General features: G+C 31.6%; 1 protein-coding gene across 4 annotated transcripts in view; it reads right to left on the bottom strand.

The window, feature by feature from the left end:
- Positions 1–885: 885 nt before the first annotated feature.
- LOC115880040 (probable E3 ubiquitin-protein ligase HERC4) overlaps positions 886–22,729 on the bottom strand; it is a 42,289-nt gene continuing 20,445 nt past the window's right edge. For 3 of the 4 annotated variants that reach the window (XM_030897153.1, XM_030897155.1, XM_030897154.1), the window contains 7 exons: positions 20,802–20,888; positions 17,427–17,606; positions 8,775–8,952; positions 8,425–8,707; positions 3,682–3,912; positions 3,515–3,623; positions 886–1,248 (listed from right to left, as the gene is read on the bottom strand). In XM_030897153.1, coding sequence (XP_030753013.1) covers positions 1,096–1,248; positions 3,515–3,623; positions 3,682–3,912; positions 8,425–8,707; positions 8,775–8,952; positions 17,427–17,606; positions 20,802–20,888 — 1,221 coding nt within the window. In that variant the 3' untranslated portion in view covers positions 886–1,095. The remainder of the gene's footprint in view (positions 1,249–3,514; positions 3,624–3,681; positions 3,913–8,424; positions 8,708–8,774; positions 8,953–17,426; positions 17,607–20,801; positions 20,889–22,729) is intronic. The other variant, XM_030897156.1, reaches the window with a different exon arrangement.

Raw genomic sequence — 22,729 nt, 5'->3', positions numbered from 1 at the left:
ATTTTCATATTTTCAAAATTCTAATTTTTGTATTTAAATTATTTCTATTTGACATTGACGGTTTAAAAACATTATTAATAATTATAGAAAAGAGACAATCTTGAAATTAAAATGACAGTAATTTTAAATTAGAAGTAAAGTTATTTAAGTATAGTTAAGAGTACCGTGTGGTCAGTTAGGTTAGGTTAGGTTAGGTATTGTACGATTCATGACCTTTTGTATGTAAAAATATATTGTGGGGCAGATATATGAAAGATGGCATGAAAAAATACATTAAGAAACGTCCTATGATCATGAAATTAGTAAATATAATTAATTAAAGAAATAATTTATTTTAGCAGTAAAAGCCAATTGACAGGCTTAACTTGTTTTCAAATATAGTCTCGGAATGGATGAAATTCTGTCTGCTAAAAAGTTAAAAGTGGTATTTTTTATCCAGTTACCAAGAAAAGGTTTATTCTCAATCATTTCAGCATATTCACTGACAAAAAGAGGCAAATTGCAAGAATCACTTTTAAAATGTAAAAAAGCGTGGTTAGATATCGAGATCCTATTTTTTTGCAGCCGTGACAGTTGTCAAAGTGATCTGTTTTATTGGACATGCTGAATTGATTCCACATGTTGCGAATTTTTTGTTGGGCTCCTCTGCGATTCAAAAAACTGAGTCACTTAAAAATATTATTAAATTGTAGTTATATATTATTTATGCACTAAAAATACCGGATTAATATATATTTTATCGATCATAGAATACTATAAATTTAATGATCGTAATATTTAGAAGAGAGAAAATTGCTTTTGGCGTTTAGTTCTTTGGAATGGTGGACAATATTAATTGTAGTACAAAAAGCTAAGTGTCTGGAAAATAACTAAAAACTACATAACTATCCTTAGTTCCATTTGTTTTATAAAATAACAATACGTCTCTCGCGTGGTTGTAAAAAATCACTTATAATTGTATAAAGTTATATTGATTTCTTTCCTTTGAATGTATTTATAAACATAATACAAAAATTATAGACTAGCTTACACACGATTGTAAAAGGCCAATCCTTACGACATAACAACTGTAAAAATATACGTTCGAAATCGTTCTCACACCAATGAGAATCCCTGAGTTTGCTGAATGGCCTGCATAAGCTTGTATCTGAGCCTTTCTTTAGTCTTGTATCGAGGTAAGTCCAACAAATTGAAGCAAGTGTGGGCAACCGGGAGAAATTTATCGTCATTGGTCGGCTGAATTACAATCTAAAAAAATTAGCTCAATTTTACAAACATTGTAATTATTTCTCAAAAATAATAAAATTTAATTAAACCGCATTTACAACCAAAAAATCTAGTAAATCCTGCAGTGGGATTCTGTAAGCTCCGTAGCAAGAAATTTCCTGTCTAGTGTATGTTATTTGTATACGATTGAGGAGTCACTAGGCAGGAAATATGTTTACAGAATCGGGCCCCTGGTTGACACGGTCAAAGTGTACTTGGACCAAGTCAACCGGATACTGCCATAAATATCATAGTTAAGGAAACAAGTTTAGATTGGAATGCTCAGCTTGCCGCCAAAATTTATAATTGTTTTGCAGCGCATACGTTGTAGGGCTCTGCTATAGCGGTTGCTAAGAACAACCGCAAACCAGAACAGCAACAATTTTCTCTTGTCAAAGTCAGAATTCTTAAAAATTATAAAATCTTTCAAAATTAAACCGCTCCCTTTGAAAAAATACTGAAAAGTGTTAAAGCGTCCATTTTCAAAGTAATTTTTGCTATCTTGCGAGTTTAATTTAAATTTTATTTACCGAAATACGTGATAATTGTGAAAAAGTGGCATTAAAAACTTAAAAATCTGTGTGAACTGCAAAAACCATCGTGGATCGTGGCCAAACGTTGGTTTCCAATCTTTCATAGGTATTTCGTTCGTGTCCTTATACAGGGTGCTACAAATTCGAGGTACGAGTATTGGTATCTCGGTAACTGTAATAGATACGAACATGGTTAAACTGGGGCAAAGTTGCGTTTTGGGATGTTCACCAGACACCGCATCAAAAAAGTTTTTTAAAATTTCAAAGATTGCTGAGGTTTTTGGAAAAAACTGATTTTTTTTTGAAAATCAATTTTATTTTTTCTGGCGTTACTTTTTAGAAAATCAAAAAACTAATTACACATTCTAGAATAGCCACTATATTAGGGCTATCTGACAGTGTATTTAGATTTTCCAATTAGCTGATAATTTGTAAGATACAGAGGCCAACTTAATTTTTTTAAATACGGACCTGCATTTTTTATTTCAGATTTTGAAAGAACTCGGTCTCCTGAGTACAATGATATGCCACACTTAAATATTTAATCTATTCGTCGTTACAGTATTCATATGCTTTCAAACTTAACAATGTGGGGTAAAACATTGTATACGGAAAATCAAATGCAATAAAATAATTAATATAAATATAATATAAACAATAAAATCATTTTTTCCGGAAGATGGATTGGAAATGGTGGAGCAGTATAATGTCCAGCGAGGTTCCTGGATCTATCGCCAAGAGGCTACATTACTTGACGTCATTTGTAAAAGTGAAATCAATTCATCTCAACATTTACAATAAAGAGTACAAAATGCATTCGGAAGTATAAGAAAGTTCATAGAGCTATAAATAAAATTGATTTTCAAATAAATCAGTTTTTTTCCAAAAAACTCAGCAATCCTTGAAATTTTTAAAACTTTTTTGATGACATCTTGGTGAACATCCCAATACGCAACTTTGCCCGAATTTAACCATGTTCGTATCTATTACGGTTACCGAGATACCAATGCTCGTACCTCGAATTTGTAGCATCCTGTAAAAAATAAAGTTTCTTATATGCAACACATTGTATTTTATTTAAAAAATTCAAAGAAAATAATAATTTGTACTACAGACTACTCAAAACAATTATCGCATATTTTCTAAAAAATTACGTTACTTTTTACGATTTCAAATAGTATGGAGACTGTGAAGGGAAATTCGATAAAATAAGCATACGCACTACCCTGTAGTTTTTAATCGGCCGACTATTTAGTTGCAACAGTAAAAACAATACATACTTATGAAGTCGATCGGCGGACTATTTGATTGCATGTGAGCGCGGCTCCAGATATGCATTAATTGTTTTGAGTAGTGTATTTGGCGACATAATTCCGGAAAAAGCCACAAAATTATCAAAGGCTTTGGAGAGTGACCGTTGTAAGAATAGCACCAAATAGTATTTACGTTGTCCTTATGGGCATTTTCCAATCTAAACTTGTTTCTTTTATCCATGAAGATGACACGATAAGCACGATTAGAAGTTGTGTTTGATACTTATACAAAACAATTATATTTAAATATAAAAATACAATATGATCGGAAAAAACGGGGTCAGCAATGGCTATGAAATGAAAATCGCTGTCATTTAATATGTAAAATTATATGGGGAATGTCATCGATTGGTATTTCTAGTTTTCGAAATCCAGTTCGAAACTCTAGTTTTATTAACCTACCTTAATACCCTTCATACCCTGTATAGGTATTCTATAGGTACCAGTTAAAAACAACAAAAATTTCTTTTTATCTTCTAACGACATTTCATGAATAACCTCCCAAAAGTGTCTGAAATATATCATGTGTAGATGAAAAATATCAATACATATATGCTATTTATAGACACCTTATTGTCGGATCTGACGATTTATACCCATTTTTATACTCGGCTGCCTCTTCCAACGCATGCCAATCATAATTTTCGTTTCCAATAACTATAGCCATCAGTTCATGAGAATGAAACAGCTGCAGCACTCTACCATCGCAAACTTTCATAAACCCTTTATGAAACGCATCATACTGATTTTGAACGGATTTGTTAAATACATAGTCTACATAAAGATTAACGTATTCCTGTCTAAAATAGCGGAAATTGCATTTTCATTTCAGCTTCGTCAATATTTGCACAGGGTGTGCCAAACAGTTTGAATAAAATTTCTTCAGCAAATCCAATAACAAAAAATATCATTTTAACATAGTGTCATGCAAAATCTATCGTGGCGGCAAATTACCGAAAACATAATATAAAGTCTGTTCAGCGATTGTTCAACATTACAACGTTACATCATCATTATTTGTCAAATATGCGTTGTAGGGTCTGTCTGAGATCAGTTCATATTGTTTAGAAAATATGAAGTACGTTCTAAAATTATTAATTGAGTGAGTCCCGTTATTATTAAATTCATGTAGGTTCCGTATGATAATGATCATGATTATGATTTGATCATATACCGTATGATCAAAAAAAAAACAGCATCAGCGATGGCTATGAGATGAAGATCGCTGTCATTTTATATGGGGAATGTCATCGATGTTCATTTCCAAGCGAACTTGAAGCCGTTTTTTTCATAATTCATACGGTATATTAGACCTTTGTTCATTTTGATTATCTCTAAATTTATAACTTATACCAGTAACTTATTTATATACCAGTTTTTTTTTTCAGGTAAATCGTATTGATTGAAAAAACTTGATGTTCTACACAATATACACTTTGATACTCTTGAAGTTCAAGATGCCCTAAGATAATTAATACTCGTACTTCTTAATATGTATGTATAATAGTCTAAGAGCTAGCAACGTTTTTGAGAAAGTATTTTAAGACTCTTTGATATATCTTTTACTATGCTCTCTGGAACAGCATGCGGCCCGTCTGGCTGCCAATACCCGTTGCGTTCAGTACTGCGCATCGGAAGAAGATCCTATATTTTTTGTTAACTTAGTCCTATAAATTGCCAGTATATAAACGCTCAAATTGTAGATTGTAGTTTATAATCATCTGCTGATGATGCTAACATGGTTAGCGAAACGCGCGTCCAGTGTAAAAGTAAAAGTGTTTTGGTGTATTGTGGTGATTTAGTGTTTTATTTTGCTGTGTAACACCAAAGGTTCCAACCCTCAACTGTAACATATAAATTCTAGTATTGAATATATATCAAAAAACTTAACATTAATTATGCGTATTTAGGGATATTTGACACCCTGGGTTGTAGTAGTTGGGTATCCAGCGATTTTGATTCAGTAGCAATTCTATTGTAAACCTGACAACCACAAAAGTTGCGGCACTCTGTGCCGCTACGCGCCCGGTTATGTAAATAAAATAATTATCATATTATTTAATTGTTTTGCTTTGTTTGGTGTCATTTTAAATTGCTAATTAATTCTTTCGATTGATTTTACAACAATCTGTTAAATATATGTTATATAACCTGTAGTAAATGACGGAAAGCGCCAGTATACAAATTCTTCTCAGAGAGGTCCAAGTTTTCCTCGCTAAATATGCTTTCAGAGGTAAAGGTACTAGTTAGAGACAATAAGAAGTAAGTTGGTCCCTGCCATGTATGTGAAATCCATAAAACTACTAGTTTTTGCAACTAAGGCTACAAACTTGTTCGCGAAAACTACAATGATAGACTAATCAATTGTATCACCGGTAGATATCTACCTACAGAAGTGGACTAAATATTTAGACGGTAGTTTCATCTTCTTCCGGTGAGTGGTTAAATGTTTTTCTTGAATATTTAAAACTTTCTGTTAGGTTTATTTTACGATGTACTTAAACAGCCGTTAAACGGTAGCCTATTAAAATGCCGTTAATAGATATTGTGACGTCGTTCATGTCGCCGGAAAGTAATGCCGGGCCTTAAGCATTCTGCAAGAGCACCTGTGGGTCAGTGGCTGAGGCTATCGCTTCGTAAGCGAATGGTCCGTGGTTCAAACCTCACGCCGACCAAGACTTTTTTATATTTTTTTTTGCTTATAGCATGATCTTATTGCATTGGTTTCACTCTTTTTAGTTGGATTGGTTTAGTTATTTGGCGAGTTGTTTAGCGTGGTTATTTGGAGGGTGTTAATTCATTGGTTAGTTGGTTATTTGGTGGGGTTGGTTGATTTTTACTAATTTATATTTGTTTTTTATATTTTTTATCAGTGTCGAGGTTAGTTGCGTTGGTTAAGTTGGTTATTTGGTGGGGTGGATAGCGTTGGTTAGTCCTTACTAATTTATATTTGTTTTTTATATTTTTTATCAGTGTCGAGGTTAGTTGCGTTGATTATTTGGTGGGGTGGATAGCGTTGGTTAGTCCTTATAAAATTTCTATATTTCATAAAGCCGTCAAGTGTGTCACATCAACGGCGTCATACCTATTAACGGCATTTTAGTAAGCTACCGTTTAACGGCAGTTTAAGTACAGCCTTTATTTTATTATAATATGTTCGGTATGATTTAGTTCTTGTGAGTTGGCAGAGTTATATATTTTTTTTCTTTTAAATACTAAAAATGTTTCGTTCGGTTCCTTTTTTTTATAATACGTTTATTTTTTTATGTGTTAATAAAGTAAATATGTATTAAAAATGTTGCTTGTGTCTGTTTACCATGCTAAATTTTATAATAAAATATTTGAAATTACAGAATACCTAAAAAATATAAATGCGGTACGGAATACCGCTACGCGCCTGGTTGTGTGATTTCAAAATATGCCCCTGCCTGAGGGTTAAAAAAATTCTCGCTAAATCGGCAACGCATTTTAGTAATAAAAAAATAGAATTTCAAATAATTTAAAATTGTTTGACAGAATCAAATTTTAATTTTGACTTTGATTGACGGCCGTCAATAAAATTATAACCCCATAAGTAAATGACAATGACAATGTAAATTGTCATTCTTAAATATCTTTGACCAATCACAACAATTCGTATTATCTGATAAACGGAGGAAATTTAAAAATTACGGAATTTTCTAACTAATAAAAGCCTTTAAATTTAACCAATAAAATTAATATCGTATTATTTATCATCTAAACCACTTTTCTGTTTGACTTTTTTAGATATCTTATAACCCAGGACCACTTTCTGTATATGACTAGAAGATTTTGGTAATTTCCCATTTTTTTGGTAATGGCAGATGTCGCGTGACACATGTAAAGGCGCACTCTCACGACTGGTCTACTTGGCAAATACGCCAATATTGGCATACTTGGCAAGTATCCCCACCAGTCCCCACTTTGTAAACAACATCGGCAAGTGAGGCGCCCACACCACGTGTCTATTTCAACAAGTACGCCAGCACAAAGATTGTTTAAATGCTTGGCAAGTAAACAGTATAGTCGCATCGATGGATACCGTTCGTCCCGAAATTGTCGTTGCTAGTGATTCTTTTTTCTTTTTAAGTTCTTTTACTGTACACTGCAATACGATTGCTATGTTTTTTATGTTTGGCCATCCATATAAAGGGCTCATTTTCGTATAAATCCATAAATTCCAAAACAACATCATTTGAAGACTACACGGGAGAACCAATTTTGTCCATTTTAATTGGAGCCGAGAAAAATGCAATTTAGTGTTTTTAAAGAAATATGCTATTTTCTGTTGAATAATTAGAAAATATATATTACTACCAATTCTGAATTATATTCCACCTTAATACCGAAATAAAAATGTCAAAATGCAAAACAAAATAGGAAAAAAATCAGGGATGTCCAATTAAAAACGCAGGTTGTATAAAACCTAAATCAAAACTATTTTTTTTTGTTGTAGGAAGAAAATTAATATTTAAGTCGGTTTTTATTACAATACATAAATTTATAACACACAATACTAATTGCAAGATGCATGTTTGTCGACCATGCGTAAGGACATCTCTAGTTTTTGCCATTTACGCAAGGACTACTCTGGTTTTTCCCTTGTACGGCAAAATAACCAAGCTGTAATATCTCTGGGACTAAGCGTATTATTGCTTTCTTTTTTCTCGAATGACGCTAACATTTCCTATAAAGTTGTATCGCTATCTTAATTTCTATGAAAATGTGACATATCTATTTTTTTCCGTGTAGTCTTTATTTGTCCACTCCATTTATTGGTGTGAGAACAATTTAGGTATGTCGCCAATATTGAAGTTATAATGTAAATTTGATATTATATCATCTATTATTATTTTAACGTTTTAAATTATCCGCAATTAAATCGAAAAACACTACAATCCGGAAATAAACGGGACATACTCTATAACAGTACAATTATTTACGCAGTCGTTTTTTTGCGCCTCGGCCATATATAGACAAGGCTGGCCAAGTACACTTGGTAAGTGTACAAATAATTATTGTGATCCTTTGACTCGGGCTATATTTACCGACAGAAAGTGGGGTCGCGACGAGTGACCAAGGAAACCGTTCTCACATGGCAAGTATATTCCAATAACAAATATTTGTAAGTACACCAGTCGTGAGAATGCGCATTTATATGTCACAATGATATTTTTTGTTATTGAGAAATTCAGCATAAACGATTTTTAAAAACTCAATAATAAAAAACGTTTACATTTGTTGCAAACATTTTGGTACACCCTGTGTAAGTACATAAGACAAATTCTTACTTATTTTCTTGAGTCACGGGTATATTTGAACCATTAGGCTTCAATTCTACAGTGACTACCTCTCCCCATATGTCTCTATTAATATCAAATGAGAGACAAAAGATGTCTTGTAAATCGTCCTCGCTGTATTCCAGAAGACTTTTTAAAGAATTCGCTACAGATGGAGAGAGCTCCTTCATATCATTGAGACCTACTGGTTCGTTTAGAAGTTTTTTATACAGGGCTAAGGGGAAAGGTATATCTATGATGGTAAAGTTGTAGATAGCCAGTCCGCAAATCATGCCTACATTGACAAGAATCAGGAAAATTATTAAAATATCGATGAATAAGTGTTACGTATTAGAATTTACCTATCAAAAAATAGACGCTGTTCTCTTCAAACGGATTTTCCGAAAACCAAATTGCTCTAGTTTCTTCATACTCTTTGAACATTCCATATTTCGGATCTAATATTTCTCGAAGTAAAAGCATAAAAAATTCTTTTGTTACTCCCCCAGCATCTTCAGCTTCCTCTCCGCAGAATTTAATCTGAACAAAAAAAGTAAGACAAATTATACAGGGCGTTTCAAACAACATATGCCATCTCTCGTGGGGAGATTTCTAACGTAAAAATATGATTCCAAGTGCTATTAGCGATTCGAATGAAATTTTGAGGGTAACAGTTATTGTAAGTGCGACATATTTTAATGTTAAAAAAGTGTCAACATATTCACCAGGGACGTGCAAATGGGTTATCACCGGAATATTTTTTAAAAAATTATGTGCGCCACTGCCTTCTCTTATTGGCAAATATTGCTTAATGACGATTAAAATGAGTACCTTGATATTTTGTCGATTTATATCTCCTTGATGAGAAACGTAATTTTATCATAATAATTATTAAAATTAAAATAAAATAAAATTAATAAATCATTTATTTCATCTAATTTATTATTAAATATTACTTGAAAAATAATTGTATTTAAGATAATTACAAAAAAACTATTTTTTAAAAGTTTGACATTAAATATAAGTAACTTTAAAACTATGCATTTCCAAACCCATGTTGATCGGAACTTTTTTTCATATTTTTTTTGATAAGGAATCAATGAGTACTTATTTAATACTGTGACCAGTTAATAACATTAAAAAAATTTAAAGGTTGCTCTTAGACTTGGATTAAGGCAAATTAATAAAATTGAGTTTATCTTATCAAGGAGATCGAAATCGACAAAATATTACACAATTTTGCTAACAAGAGAGCAAAAGTCAATAGCGTACATGCTTTTTTTAGAAAAATATTCAAGTAATAACCCATATGCACGTCCCTGGTGAATATGTCGACACTTCTTAGCATTAAAATATATCGCAAGTATGACAACTTTTATCCTCAAAATTTCATTTGAATCACTAAAAACACTTTAAGAAAAAAATTATAATAAATCGAAAAAAAGTTAAGACTTTAACCCCCTGTAGCTACGAAACAATAAAGTAGAATCGGACCTATGTTGATATAAAAAATAAATCTTATTTTTGTGTCAGAATGAAAAATATTTACTATTTTATTTGTAGCTACTGTGTGAGGCTTTTTAAGGTGCAAGCGAATGAGTTTTTTTTTTCTAAAAAGTCAGTGGAGAGACAACTAAACAACAGCGCATATTTCAATCCAGTCATTCTATCCTAACGAATAAATGGATTTAATAAACGAATAGTTTTGACTGTGGATGGATTGTAATTCATAAGCTATCACAAATCCCAACACAACAAGCTATCAAATAATTCGAATTAATTGCAACTATCAAATGTTTCGATAGTTCCCACATAGATAAATGAAACAAATTTAGATTGGAAAGTGCCCATAAGGATAATGTAAACACTATTTGGCGCTATTCTTGCAACAACGGTCGGTCGCGACCCAAAGCTTTTGATAATTTCGGATCGGTTCGGCTTTTTCCGGAATTATATCGCCAAATATTATTTATTCAAATTTACTATTATTTTCTTTTAATTTTATAAATAAAATACAGTGTGTTGCATACACAAGAAACTTTATTTTATATAAAGACATGTATGTGAATGGAAAAAAAAACGATGGTTTTTGCAATTCACAGTTCAAAACACAGTTTTTTAGTTTTTAATGCCACTTTTTCACAATTATCACGGGGTCACGTTTTTTTTTCAAATCTAAATTAAACTCCCAAGATAGCAATAATTATTTTGAGAATGGACGCTTTAAACACTTTTCGGTATTTTTTCAATGAGGGCGGTTTAAATTTTAAAAGATTTTATAATTTTTGAAGATTCTGACTTTGACAAGAGAAACTTATTTCTGTTATTGGTTGCGGTTGTTCCTCTGGTTATTCTTAGCAACCGCTATAGTAGCGCTAGATCGCGTACAACGTTCGCGACCTAAAATTTTGACGGGCATTCCAATCTAAATTTATTTCCTTTATCCATGAATTTCCATTACTAAATAAAATGGCCAACCTCCTATACTTCTCAAAATTTTCAGAATTTTTTCTATGGAGGGAAGAAGTATGGAGAATCATCCCTTGGCGGGACTCAGCAGCTATAAATAAACAGACACTCAGCAGCTATAAATAAAGCGAATTTAGCCAAAAGGGGTGGCAATACGCGCCTTCAGTAATCGCAAAATTATCTATCTCTTTTTAATTATTTCCTGTTCTAAAGTTTTTTGGCGCTTCTTTCAAAGGTAGAGCTTTTGCTACAGCAGCGACATCTTAATTGTTCTCTCTTGATTGCCACTTTTCAATACATGAAGATAATTCTCCTTACCTCTACCCTCCAAAATTTGTTCAAAGTCCTAAAAATCAAAACCCGTTTCTATGGTAATATCGTTTACTTTTCATTCTTTGAGATATGGTTATATGGCATAGATAAAGGAAACAAGTTTAGATTGGAATGTTCGGCTTGCCGCCAAAACTTATAATTGTTTGGGGCGGATACGTTGTAGGGCGCTGCTATAGCGGTTGCTAAGGTTGCTAAGAACAACCGTAAACAATAACAAATAATTTTCTCTTGTCAAAGTCAGAATCTTCAAAAATTATAAAATCTTTCAAAATTTAAACCGTCCTCGTTAGAAAAATACCAAAGTGTTTAAATCGTCCATTTTCAAAGTAATTATTGCTATCCCCGTGATAATTGTGAAAACACTTATTTCATATATGTCCTTATCTATACTAATATATAAAGTCCTTAAGTGACTGACATACTGATTAATCACGATTCTGCTAAAACCACTCAACGTAAGAAGCTCAATTTTGGCATACAGCAGAGAATAGGTAAATTAAAGAAATGCTAACTTCATGTTAAAAAATGGAAACAGACGCCACCTGGTGTCGCCTGGCAGTACTAGCGAAATTGAGGGGAATTGGAGGGGCGAGGCTTAAAAGAGGGGAAATTTAAAAAAAAATATTTTTATAAGTATTACTGACTTACTGTTTACAGTTAATAAACATATTTTTTATTACTTTAATATAATTTAATGTATTAAAAAATATGTCTATTAACTTTACACAGCATATCAATGATATTATTAAAGACTTATTATTTTCATGGAAAATTCATAGTAAATAAATTACACATTAGTAAGCAATATCATTTATTTTTTAGAGCTGCGATTTATATTACAATAATATTGAAATATATATATATTTTTTTAACAATGAAAAAGAATATCCCGGAACCTGAAAAAGAAAGATGATCAATTAATGACTTAAATTAGTTCAAAATACATTTTGCAAATAGCTAGTGAATTGGAAAGATAAACATACTATTAAAAAGACATTTTAGTAGTATGTTATCATCTATTTACTCATAATACATTACATAAGTATATAATAGGTAAATAACATGCATAAAGCACTATGATACAACTACCTGTATCATGATAACACACTAATATGACAAAAAATATATGCTAATTTAAATTCCTTTAATGATCTAATGAAACACTATCTAGCCTCAATGCATGCCATTCCAAAGGCAAAAAAACTGTTATACCAAATAAATATAAGCTGAATAAAAAAACATAAACCAAGCCAACGTGCATAAACAACCAAAAATGCATCAAAAATACTTTTATCAGATCATACCCTTGGATATATTATGTATTTTATATATCGCACATCCTTCAAACGTTTACTAACTCAAAATAGAGAATATAGAGAATATTGTCAGGAGAAGTAAAAGAAAATTTAAGTTAAGGCAATATGCTCCTTTTTGCATATTAACGGCCAAATAATATAATGTTGATTTAATAAAATTTTACTGGCATCCTTCTGAGGTATAAATCAGATTAAAAGGACATTGTTTTTTTTAATAATTGTTTGTTTTGTAAACATTTTTTGAAGACAATACAGTTTTGAACGGGCTGTGCGATATAAACAAGGATCTTACTATTATTTGAGGTTAGAAAGTATTTAAATAATATAAAACATAATCAAAATCATTTTTCATCATAAATTATAGAGGTACTTACGTGTTTTGATATTATTATCAGGAAATAATACGTCTAGTTAAACAGGTACGCTGCCAGCATGGCTGGGAAACTTAAATGGAAATGACAGTTCATTAAAAATAGTTTTTCCTCCAAGATGCAGAGGCGCAAAATATTAAAACTGTCAATATTAACAATGCAAATGTCAATATCTGACAATAATAAAATTTGATTTTTAACTGTCACTCAGAGACGCTTTTGTTGTGATTTTACGATTTGATTTCGTTTTGATTTGTCGAATTATTGTAAAATTAAATTCCTTCAGATTTTTTGCCAGTATTCTGTTTTAGACAATGTTTTTTTAAAAATGGTTGGACAATTTGTATTTTGTAATAACTCTTAATTATTTTTTATCATGGAGTTTAATTGTTGTACACCTGGTTTCCGAAGGATACAATGGTAAGTAAGTAAATTAAACATATCTACTTACAGTTATAGATTTTTTAAATTAGTACTGCTAATACATGCTACTTGCAGAGCAGTTATTTAATTTTTTTACGGTGCATGTAAGGAATTAAGGACGCGTGTTTTATATTAGCATGATCAGCAGATGATTACATCTGATTTAATTTGTTTTTATTATTTCAGGTCCCAAACGGAAACAAACTGGGAATCTTGCCTACACCAAAATTATATACCTAGCCGTTTTCAATTCACTTTAAAGGGAGGAAAATTATGTAAAACTGCCTGCTATTTGCTGAAAACCGCCAAAGATTAAATTATAACTGTAACAACTTAATATATACTATTTCTAGTATTTTTAATATATTTTTTAATTAATATCCGACATATAAGAACACTTTTTATGCTTTTAATTCAGTTGATTTATCGTTTATAATATGTTCGACCTAATTAAAAGCACACAAAGTGTTCTTACATGTATGTCTAAATTTATTTTAAATTAACTAAACAACCCCTTCCCGCACCCCTCTCTTCCATTAGTATTTCTTCCTCCGTCTACCAGAGGCGCCCTTGTATAATAAAATTGAAATGTATTATAAGTTGCCTATCTATTTAATAGTATAAGTCTTTTATCTATGGCTGCCAGGCAAGTTCTATCGGCGGGTCTTTGCAAAAGTTGAAATCTAAAAATACAAAAATACGTTTACATCTTAGTTGTATTTACGAATAAAGTATTTGTGTGTAATTTCTGACTTACCAGTTAACTGAATAATCGCATTAAATACATCCAAATGGTAATTTAATATTGTAAAAAAGCAAAATTGTTTTAAATCACTTGCCAGGACAGCCCGGTCAGCTTCTTTGTTGACAAAATGGCCGCGGTATCATGCACAAAACACATACACAAGAAGAAGTGCGAGCGCCTTGCTAAATATTGGAAAGTGAAATTGACGTTTAAATTTGACACTGTTGACAAGTCTACTGCTACTAGCGCCCCCAATTTCGCTTGTAGGAACTACGGACTAAATTGTCACGCATGGCGGGAAGTTTAAAAAATAAAAAAATTTATTTCTTCATTTATTTTTAATTATGACATACACAAAAACACAAAAAATACACCATTTTTTAAAAATATGTTTAATATCAATATCAAATATACAACAGAAATTAATTTCACCACAATAAATTAATAAAATTAAAAGAATAATTTTACAAGTAGATCAAGAGACAAAATTAATTATAACAAAACTGAAAAAAATGGCGTCATAGATGGCTTAGAAATAAAAGATATATCATAATTTTGAAAGTAAAATTATATGGGAAATGTCTTCGATCATCATTTTTAAGCCAACTGGACGATTATTTCAAACATACAAGCTGAGTTCGTTCATAGTGCTCTGAGAAATCTAGATAAACAAAGAATAATAAATTAAAAGTATTCCAGGGGAAAAGAGAGGAAAAACCTGTATCGTCTCTGATATCTGTCAGGGTATTGTTGAAAGTGTCATCTTTTTGCTCGAAGTTTTCAGGTCGATCAAAAAGATGACATTTACAACAATACTTTGCTGTAACTTTCACAAATATCAGAGAGAGTACATACAGGTATTGCCTCTCTTTTCCTCTGGGATGCTTTATATCTGTTGTTCTTTGTTTATCTATATTTCTCAGAGCATAATGCCGAACACGACTACAGTATATAATAATTTCAATATCCGAAGTGGAAAGAAAAAAGATCACCTTTCTGTTTTGTACTATGGTCCCTTTCTTCCGATGGCTCATCTCGTTGATATTTAGGAAGGATAAATAGGAAGGAAAATATAAAATTCAATTTGATTTGATGATCCTTTTCTGTCACCTAAAATCAGGAGAACGACAATGAGCATGTTAAGATGAAAAAAAAATTATCAACACTTACCTACACGTTAGTCCGAGGAGTTTTATTAAAAACCTATATATTTGCCTAAATAATTTATGTATTAAATTTGCAAAGCAAAATGCAGCGTGTAAACAAAAGAAATAAAATGGCGACAAGTCAACGTCAACGACCCGACAAGGAGAAAAGTGGTGTTCGAATAACAAATTATGGGTCACCAAAAATTGTTTTTGTCTCCTTTCAACGCACACTTTAGAAAGAAAAAGAGATGAACTGGAATACTGAAAGAACGTCAAGGCTTTATCTGTCACTCTTGTCAATAATTTATCGGTAAGGAAGATTCCTAGAAAATCGCTTGTAGTCAAGTTTTCAACCATTGCCAGTTTTCCCATAAGAAGTGTCATCCACCTGGTATCATGATTTAAGCAATGTGAGTGACAAAGAAAGCCAATGCCTGGCAGATGTTGCTTTCTTTGTCGTTGATTGGCTTTCTTTGTCGTTGGTCCTGGCACGTTTAAATTTGCCAAAGACTGTTGCCTGTTTTCCCATACAAGTGACACCCCCGTGGCATACAGGTTGATTCTAGGGTGTAGAGATTCGAAAAGAAGGGATTTTTCGAAATTCCAGTTCGAAAAGGGTGAAACCACCCCTCAAATATTTCAATATTTTTTATTTAAAAAACCGTCAAGTTTCCGAAAAAACGCTTAAACACGTATATTTTGTTTTGTTTTTTACATATTTTAAGATTTTTTAAAAATGTATACAGGGTATTTCGAAAAATCTGGTCACTGATTAATCACGATCCTGCTTAAAGCGCTTGACATAAAAAGCTGATTTTTGGAAAACAGATTGACTTTAGGGTGTAGAGGTTCGATAAGAAGGGATTTTTCGAAACTCGAATTCTAAGGGGGTGAAACTATCCCTCAAATATTAAAATATTTTTTATTTAAAAACCGGTGAGTTTTTCGGAAAAACTCTTAAACACGTATATTTTATTTTGTTGTTTTACATATTTTAAGATTTTTTATAAATTTATACAGGGTGTTTCATAAAATATGACCATTGAGTAATCACGATTCTGCTTAAACTGCTTGACGTTTAAAGCTGATTTTTAGCAAATGGATTGACTGTGGGGTGTAGAGGTTCGATAAGGAAGGGTTTCTCGAATCTCAAATTCCAAGAGGGTGAAAACGCCCCTCAAATATTACAATATTTGTTATTTAAAAAACGGTTAGTCTTACGGGAAAACGCTTGGAGAAGCATAATTTTATTTGTTTTTTTTTACATATTTTGAAATTTTTTTAAAAAATCATACAGGGTGTTCCAAAAAGTTGGGTAATTTCTTAACCACGATTCTGCTTAAACTGCTTGACGTAAAAAGCTTATTTTTGGCAAACGGATTTTTCGAAAGTCAAATTCCAACGAGATGAAAACTACCCCTCAAATATTACCAAGATATATAATAATATCGCCATATTGTTTTTTCTCATGCTGACATAAATGTGAGAAAATGTTATCCAGTTTGTATGTTAATGAAAATTCTTGCTTTGCTTTATCATCACCATTACAAATGATTAATTCGACGCGAACGAAGTCGCTGGTACACGCTAGTATAAAATAAAGTCTGAAGTTAAAAAAAATAAAAGAAAATAATAAATTTGAATAATTAATAAAATTGGCGACATAATTCCGGAAAAAGCCGAACCGCTCCAAAATTATCGAAAGCATTGGAGAGCAACTGTTGTAAGAATAACGCCAAATAGTATTTACATTTTCCTTATAGCACTTTCCAATCTAAACTTGTTTCTTTTGTTTATGTTTATATGGTATTATCATTTTTATATTAACGTCGTAGTTTTGCTGTTGTAAAGGGAACACAAAATTTATTTACTTTAATGCTATGGAAAAGGCGATACTTGTTGCCTGATTGAAGAATTTAATGAAACATATCATAATTTTATGTGCATAACTACCGCTGCACTTGAAATATTGATAGGGGGTTTATGCACTTGTGCGCCACGAAATGTTTAAGTAATAAACACGCCACCTATCTAAAAATCGACGAAATTGAAGTAACGAAGTTTTGACTTCGCACCGACGATATAGTATGCTTCACAGACAACCTTTACCAGCTGTTAAATAAATTATCTTTACACGGTACCCATGAGATAGATTTCGTGCATCTTTATCATAAAAATTACTCCCACTTACATTTAAATATGCACTTACCTTTAAGGGTTTCTTAAGATCATGTGTATTAACAGTTCTTAATTCTCTCAGGGTATCTTCTACAATATTTTCCCGGGTAACATTTAACATAAGAAACTGAGTTATTGATACTGGTCTTGTAGGGTTAAATAGAGCAGATATAACAGCCTGCTGAGCAGCATTTTGCATTGCATTTTGCATCTGAAGAAAAGTATTTTCATTATATTTGTCAACACATCTAACTTGTCTTGCATTTATAAAATATAAAAGATTTCTGGCTACATATTACATAATTTTAGTTGATTCATACTTCAAGTACTGATTCTAACCTTACTTTTAACAATAATCCTAAGAAATTAATATTAATAACTTATGAAAATAGCTTATGATATTTTTAGCCGATTAATGAGTCAGTAGAAAGAAACTATGTTTATAGAATCGCACTGCTGTTCATAGTTCCCAACTTGACTTAAGAATATTCTATTATGCGCTTGCGCTCATATGTAACATCTATTTTAAGTTTAACTCCTCGATATAACAAAAACATAATATACTATGATATACAGTGTTTCTCACCATATCCGTTCGTTAGAAGTTTTTGAGGTTAGGAAAAACATAGAAGTTTGAAATTTTAAGACTTAGAGTTTTTTTTAATTTCCTTTCATTTAAAAATACTTTCAAGGTCATATCACTTCCGGTTACACCGGAAGTCGCCATTAACTTCCTTATTTTAATATTCTATTATGCGCTTGCGCTCATATGTAACATCTATTTTAAGTTTAACTCTCGATATAACAAAAACATAATATACTATGATATACAGTGTTTCTCACCATATCCGTTCGTTAGAAGTTTTTGAGGTTAGGAAAAACATAGAAGTTTGAAATTTTAAGACTTAAGAGTTTTTTTTAATTTCCTTTCATTTAAAAATACTTTCAAGGTCATATCACTTCCGGTTACACCGGAAGTCGCCATTAACTTCCTTATTTTAAATGGAACACCCTGTATATTATTTTATTTTTAAATTTCTAAAGAAATTTTATGATGAGTCATTAGATTTCCCTATACCTATTTTCAACTGTTTCTCAGATATCTTGATTTATTTGAAAATTTTTACAGATTTACCCCTATTTTTAACAGTGGGTCTTTTACTCATTTTGAATTGGTGATAAACGCTTCTGCGGTAAACTGGAGTAGAGAACTAATACTTTCGAAGTCCATATTGACAACTAATTTATCGCATACAGGGTGTCCAAAATTTGATAACTGGTTAGATTATTTTCATACTCAAAAAAGTTCATTTTTTCAAATGAGACACCCTGTATATTTTTCGATAGTTGGATGCAGAATTCAATTCTGCATCGATTTGCTATAACTTTCCCTATACCCCTTTTCATCGGTTTTCTTGTTGATCCTTATTTTTTATTTTAATTGAATTTTTGGCAGAATCGACAATATCGTTTGTGTTTTTTAAAATAAAATAATTATGTTAAAGTAACGAAATTTAATGTGATTAGAACATACGAACAAAACAGGAACAAAACAAAAGTGAAATCATATAAAATATAACATAACATAACAAAACAAACGTATAACAGTAACGGTGTAATACTAGACGTTAGTGTATCTCTACCATAATAAAAAAAGTAAACAATAATAACAAAAATTATTGTTCGAAGTGGTCGCTATTTTGGTTGAAACATTGAAAGCTCTGCGATGCACTCCTTGCTAAACAGACCTCCGGATTTTGTCTGGGCATAGATTAAGTAAACGCATGGTTAACACGGTTTAATAACTCGTCCCTAGTACGTACAGACGTACAGTACACCAGCTCTTTTATACGCCCCCAGAGGTAAAAATCGAGGGGCGTTAAATCGGGTGACCGTAGCGGCCAGTTCCATGGTCCTTGTGGACCAATCCAGCGATCTTGAAACATTAATATCAACTGCTGGTGCATATTGTCGATTCTGTCAAAAATTGAATTAAAGTAAAAAATACGGATTAACAAGAAAACCGTCGAAAATTGGTATAGGGAAAGTTACAGCAAATCGATGCAGAATTGAATTCTGCATCCAACTATCGAAAAATATACAGGGTATCTCATTTGAAAAAATTAACTTTTTTGAGTTGGAAAATAATCTAATCAGTTATCAAATTTTGGACACCCTGTATGCAATAAATTAGTTGTCAATATGGACTTCGAAAGTATTAGTCCTCTGTTTCGCAGAAGCGTTTATCACCGATTCAAAATGAGTAAAAGACCCACTGTTAAAAATAGGGGTAAATCTGTAAAAATTTTCAAATAAATCAAGACATCTCTGAGTTGAAAATAGGTATAGGGAAACCTAATGAAACTCATCATAAAATTTTCTTAGAAATCCAAAAATAAAATAATATACACGGTGTTCCATTTAAAATAAGGAAGTTAATGGCGACTTCCGGTGTAACTGATTATCGACGCTCGACCTCGGCGGCGACGTAACTTCGCTCCGCCCGTCGCGCTCCTGGAGCCGTAGTTCCGTCTGTCGCTAACAGAAGTAATTGGTCCCTGCTGTAACTGACTATCGAGGCCCGACCTCGGAGGCGACGAACTTCGTTCCAGCAGTCGCTGGAGCGCTTCTAGGGTTTCGGTTGCGATTTGGTCGGTTACTATTGGCGTTGGTGCTCCTGTCGCTACGTTACTTTCGAAATAGCGATTTTTGGTATGTACTAGGCATGGCAAAATAGCGTTGTTTGAAATATGAAACACAAAAGCAAATAAAATAAAATAAAAATATTTTATTTGCTTTTATACATTTATATAAGTTTTATTGTTTATAAAGGTTTATATCTATTTTTGAGGTTCGGTTAGGCCAATAAACAATTTTTTTTGACAGTGTTGGACTTTGTTCTTGATTTTAACATTAAATATATTATATTGCATTACACATAAATATGAGCCGTTGATTTTATTTGAACGAAAATTGATTGAAAATAACAAGGAATGTCATCGTATTTCTAAAAATGAGATAGATTGGCTATACACAATACACAATTATAGACTAGATATTTGGAAAATAAGTGGTGGATAAAAGTTACATTAATCTACAAATATAGATAAGTTATATATATTTTTAGCGGAGACCGCGACACTTTGGAAGTCGGAACCTCGGTTACAAAATCGCGGTATTTTGTCGCGGTATTTTTCTAGTTCTAGTTACAATAGCGGTCGCTATTGTACCGCGACTCATGTGGAACCGGTATTTCCATCACTACTACAAATGCTTGTTACACGTATTGTTGCAGGAACCTTTATATCACGATAATAAAATTGGCTATATAGAAAAGGCTGTATTGAAATTAAATATTTGAAGTAATTAATTTTCCTATATTTTTTAATTCATTTATAATACTTACTTGAAGGGATTGATCAGTTTCTAATAACTTCATTTTTGCATGTGCATCAAATACAAATGGATAATTACATAAAAATAATTTTCCAGACTAAAATATCAATGATCTATTTATTTCCATATACTATCTGTTCAGCGATCGTTCAACGATACGACATCATTATTTGTCAAGTATGCGTTTTAGGGCGTGTCTGAGATCAGTTCATAGTGTTTAGGAAATTTTAAGTACGTTCTGAAATTATTATTGAGTGAGTTCCCTTTTTTCTTAAATTCATGTAGGTATATTAGGCCTTTATTCATTTTGATTGTCTCTCAATATGTATACAGGGTGATTCCTGTAAGTGGGTCATGCTTACGGGGAATAATGGAGAACGTCGAAATATTAATTTTGATATAGCACACTATGGGTCGGAAATGCCTCTTACGCAAGATACAAGGTGTTAAAGTTTTTGACAAATGAAAGATATTCATTAATAGTTTTTGAACAGTTGAATATATCGTTATAAAATTGTATTATAGGAGTCTACTTAACAGAGACATTTTAAATGTAAAAAGAAGAGATTTTAGTTTCAACCAGTGGCATAGATGTGATATGCATCGGGTAATTTTTTCAAAAAAAAGTAAGCCACTGATAAAAATAAAAATTTCAGAATTTAAAAATAAATAATTTTTGTAATGAGAACCTTAAACACGCGAATTATTATAACTACCTTAAAACTAAGAATTTTATTATTAACAATAAAAAGAATTCTAATATAAAAGATTTTTTTTATTTAGGCCTATTTAAATTTACATGTAAGTGATGAAGGGAGCTAACGATGCACATGTTTCAGCCAGGGTTGGCATGATTTAAATCAAATGATTTAAATCAAGTGATATTTTTAATTTTAATCATGTGATTTAAATCAAAAAAAATATTTTTATTGAAACTTTATAATAAATCAAAAAGTAACTGTAAAAGTTATAAAAAAACTCCTAGAAAACAAAAAAAAAATATTTTTATAACAGATATAACAAATAATAAATCGAAAAATAATTGTCAATGTTATAAAACTATATAAAAATATCTCTTCATCAATAATTTAAATGCTGGATCGATCTTTGAAGTAATTTCGTGTGAATCCATTTGGCCGCTAAACGCAGGGATTTATTTTAAAATTTATGTATAAGTGATAAAAATTCACTGTTCGAATACATATCATTCACAAAGTCTAGAGCCAGAACTAGGTTCTTCTGATATAGAGACTATATCTTCATTCCCGAGAATCTATAATAGTTGTCAGAAAATGTGTTGTGTGTATATTTTTTTGAAACAGTTGTATGTTTGCAAATTCCTGCCGACATTTTGATCTGCAGTTCTCTTTACACTTCTCTTTACACTTTGACATAAGATCATACATACTAATTTCATTCTTGACTTAAGGCTATTTCCGAACAATAGTGTATTGTTTTATTAGGAGTAAAAATTATACTTTTTTTGACGATGCTGTACCTTTGAAGGACCATCGTAAAGCTATTCCGACGTTACAGGGAGGCACAAAAAGTACATTTTTACTCCTGATAGAACATACTATTTCTTTTAAAATATTACAAATAATATTTTAATCAATAATATGAACAGAAATCCAGCAACAATTGTACACTCGTTGAATTTGACACTTAATATCAGTTCAATAATATATTTTTGTACTTTTGTGCTTAGGCGTAACAGACTTTACTTTTATGCCTAGGCGTTAAAATGACAAAAGTTAATATTTTTGAGATGTTTCAAAAAAAATCCTTTTGTCGAAGCGAGCGACGTTTTTGCGGAATATATTGATGACCGACGTGGAAAAATGATAACGCGCCGTAGAATTGTTAATGTTATCGGTATCGGGCAGAGTTATATAGATTTAGCCATTTAGGATAGGACTCTAAATGGAAATAAGTCCC

The sequence above is a fragment of the Sitophilus oryzae genome, unplaced genomic scaffold (genome assembly GCF_002938485.1).
Source record: "Sitophilus oryzae breed Bouriz unplaced genomic scaffold, Soryzae_2.0 scaffold_1614_pilon_pilon, whole genome shotgun sequence".
NCBI classification, from domain to species: Eukaryota; Metazoa; Arthropoda; class Insecta; order Coleoptera; family Curculionidae; genus Sitophilus; species Sitophilus oryzae.
This window is presented reverse-complemented; position numbering and strand designations above follow the sequence as displayed.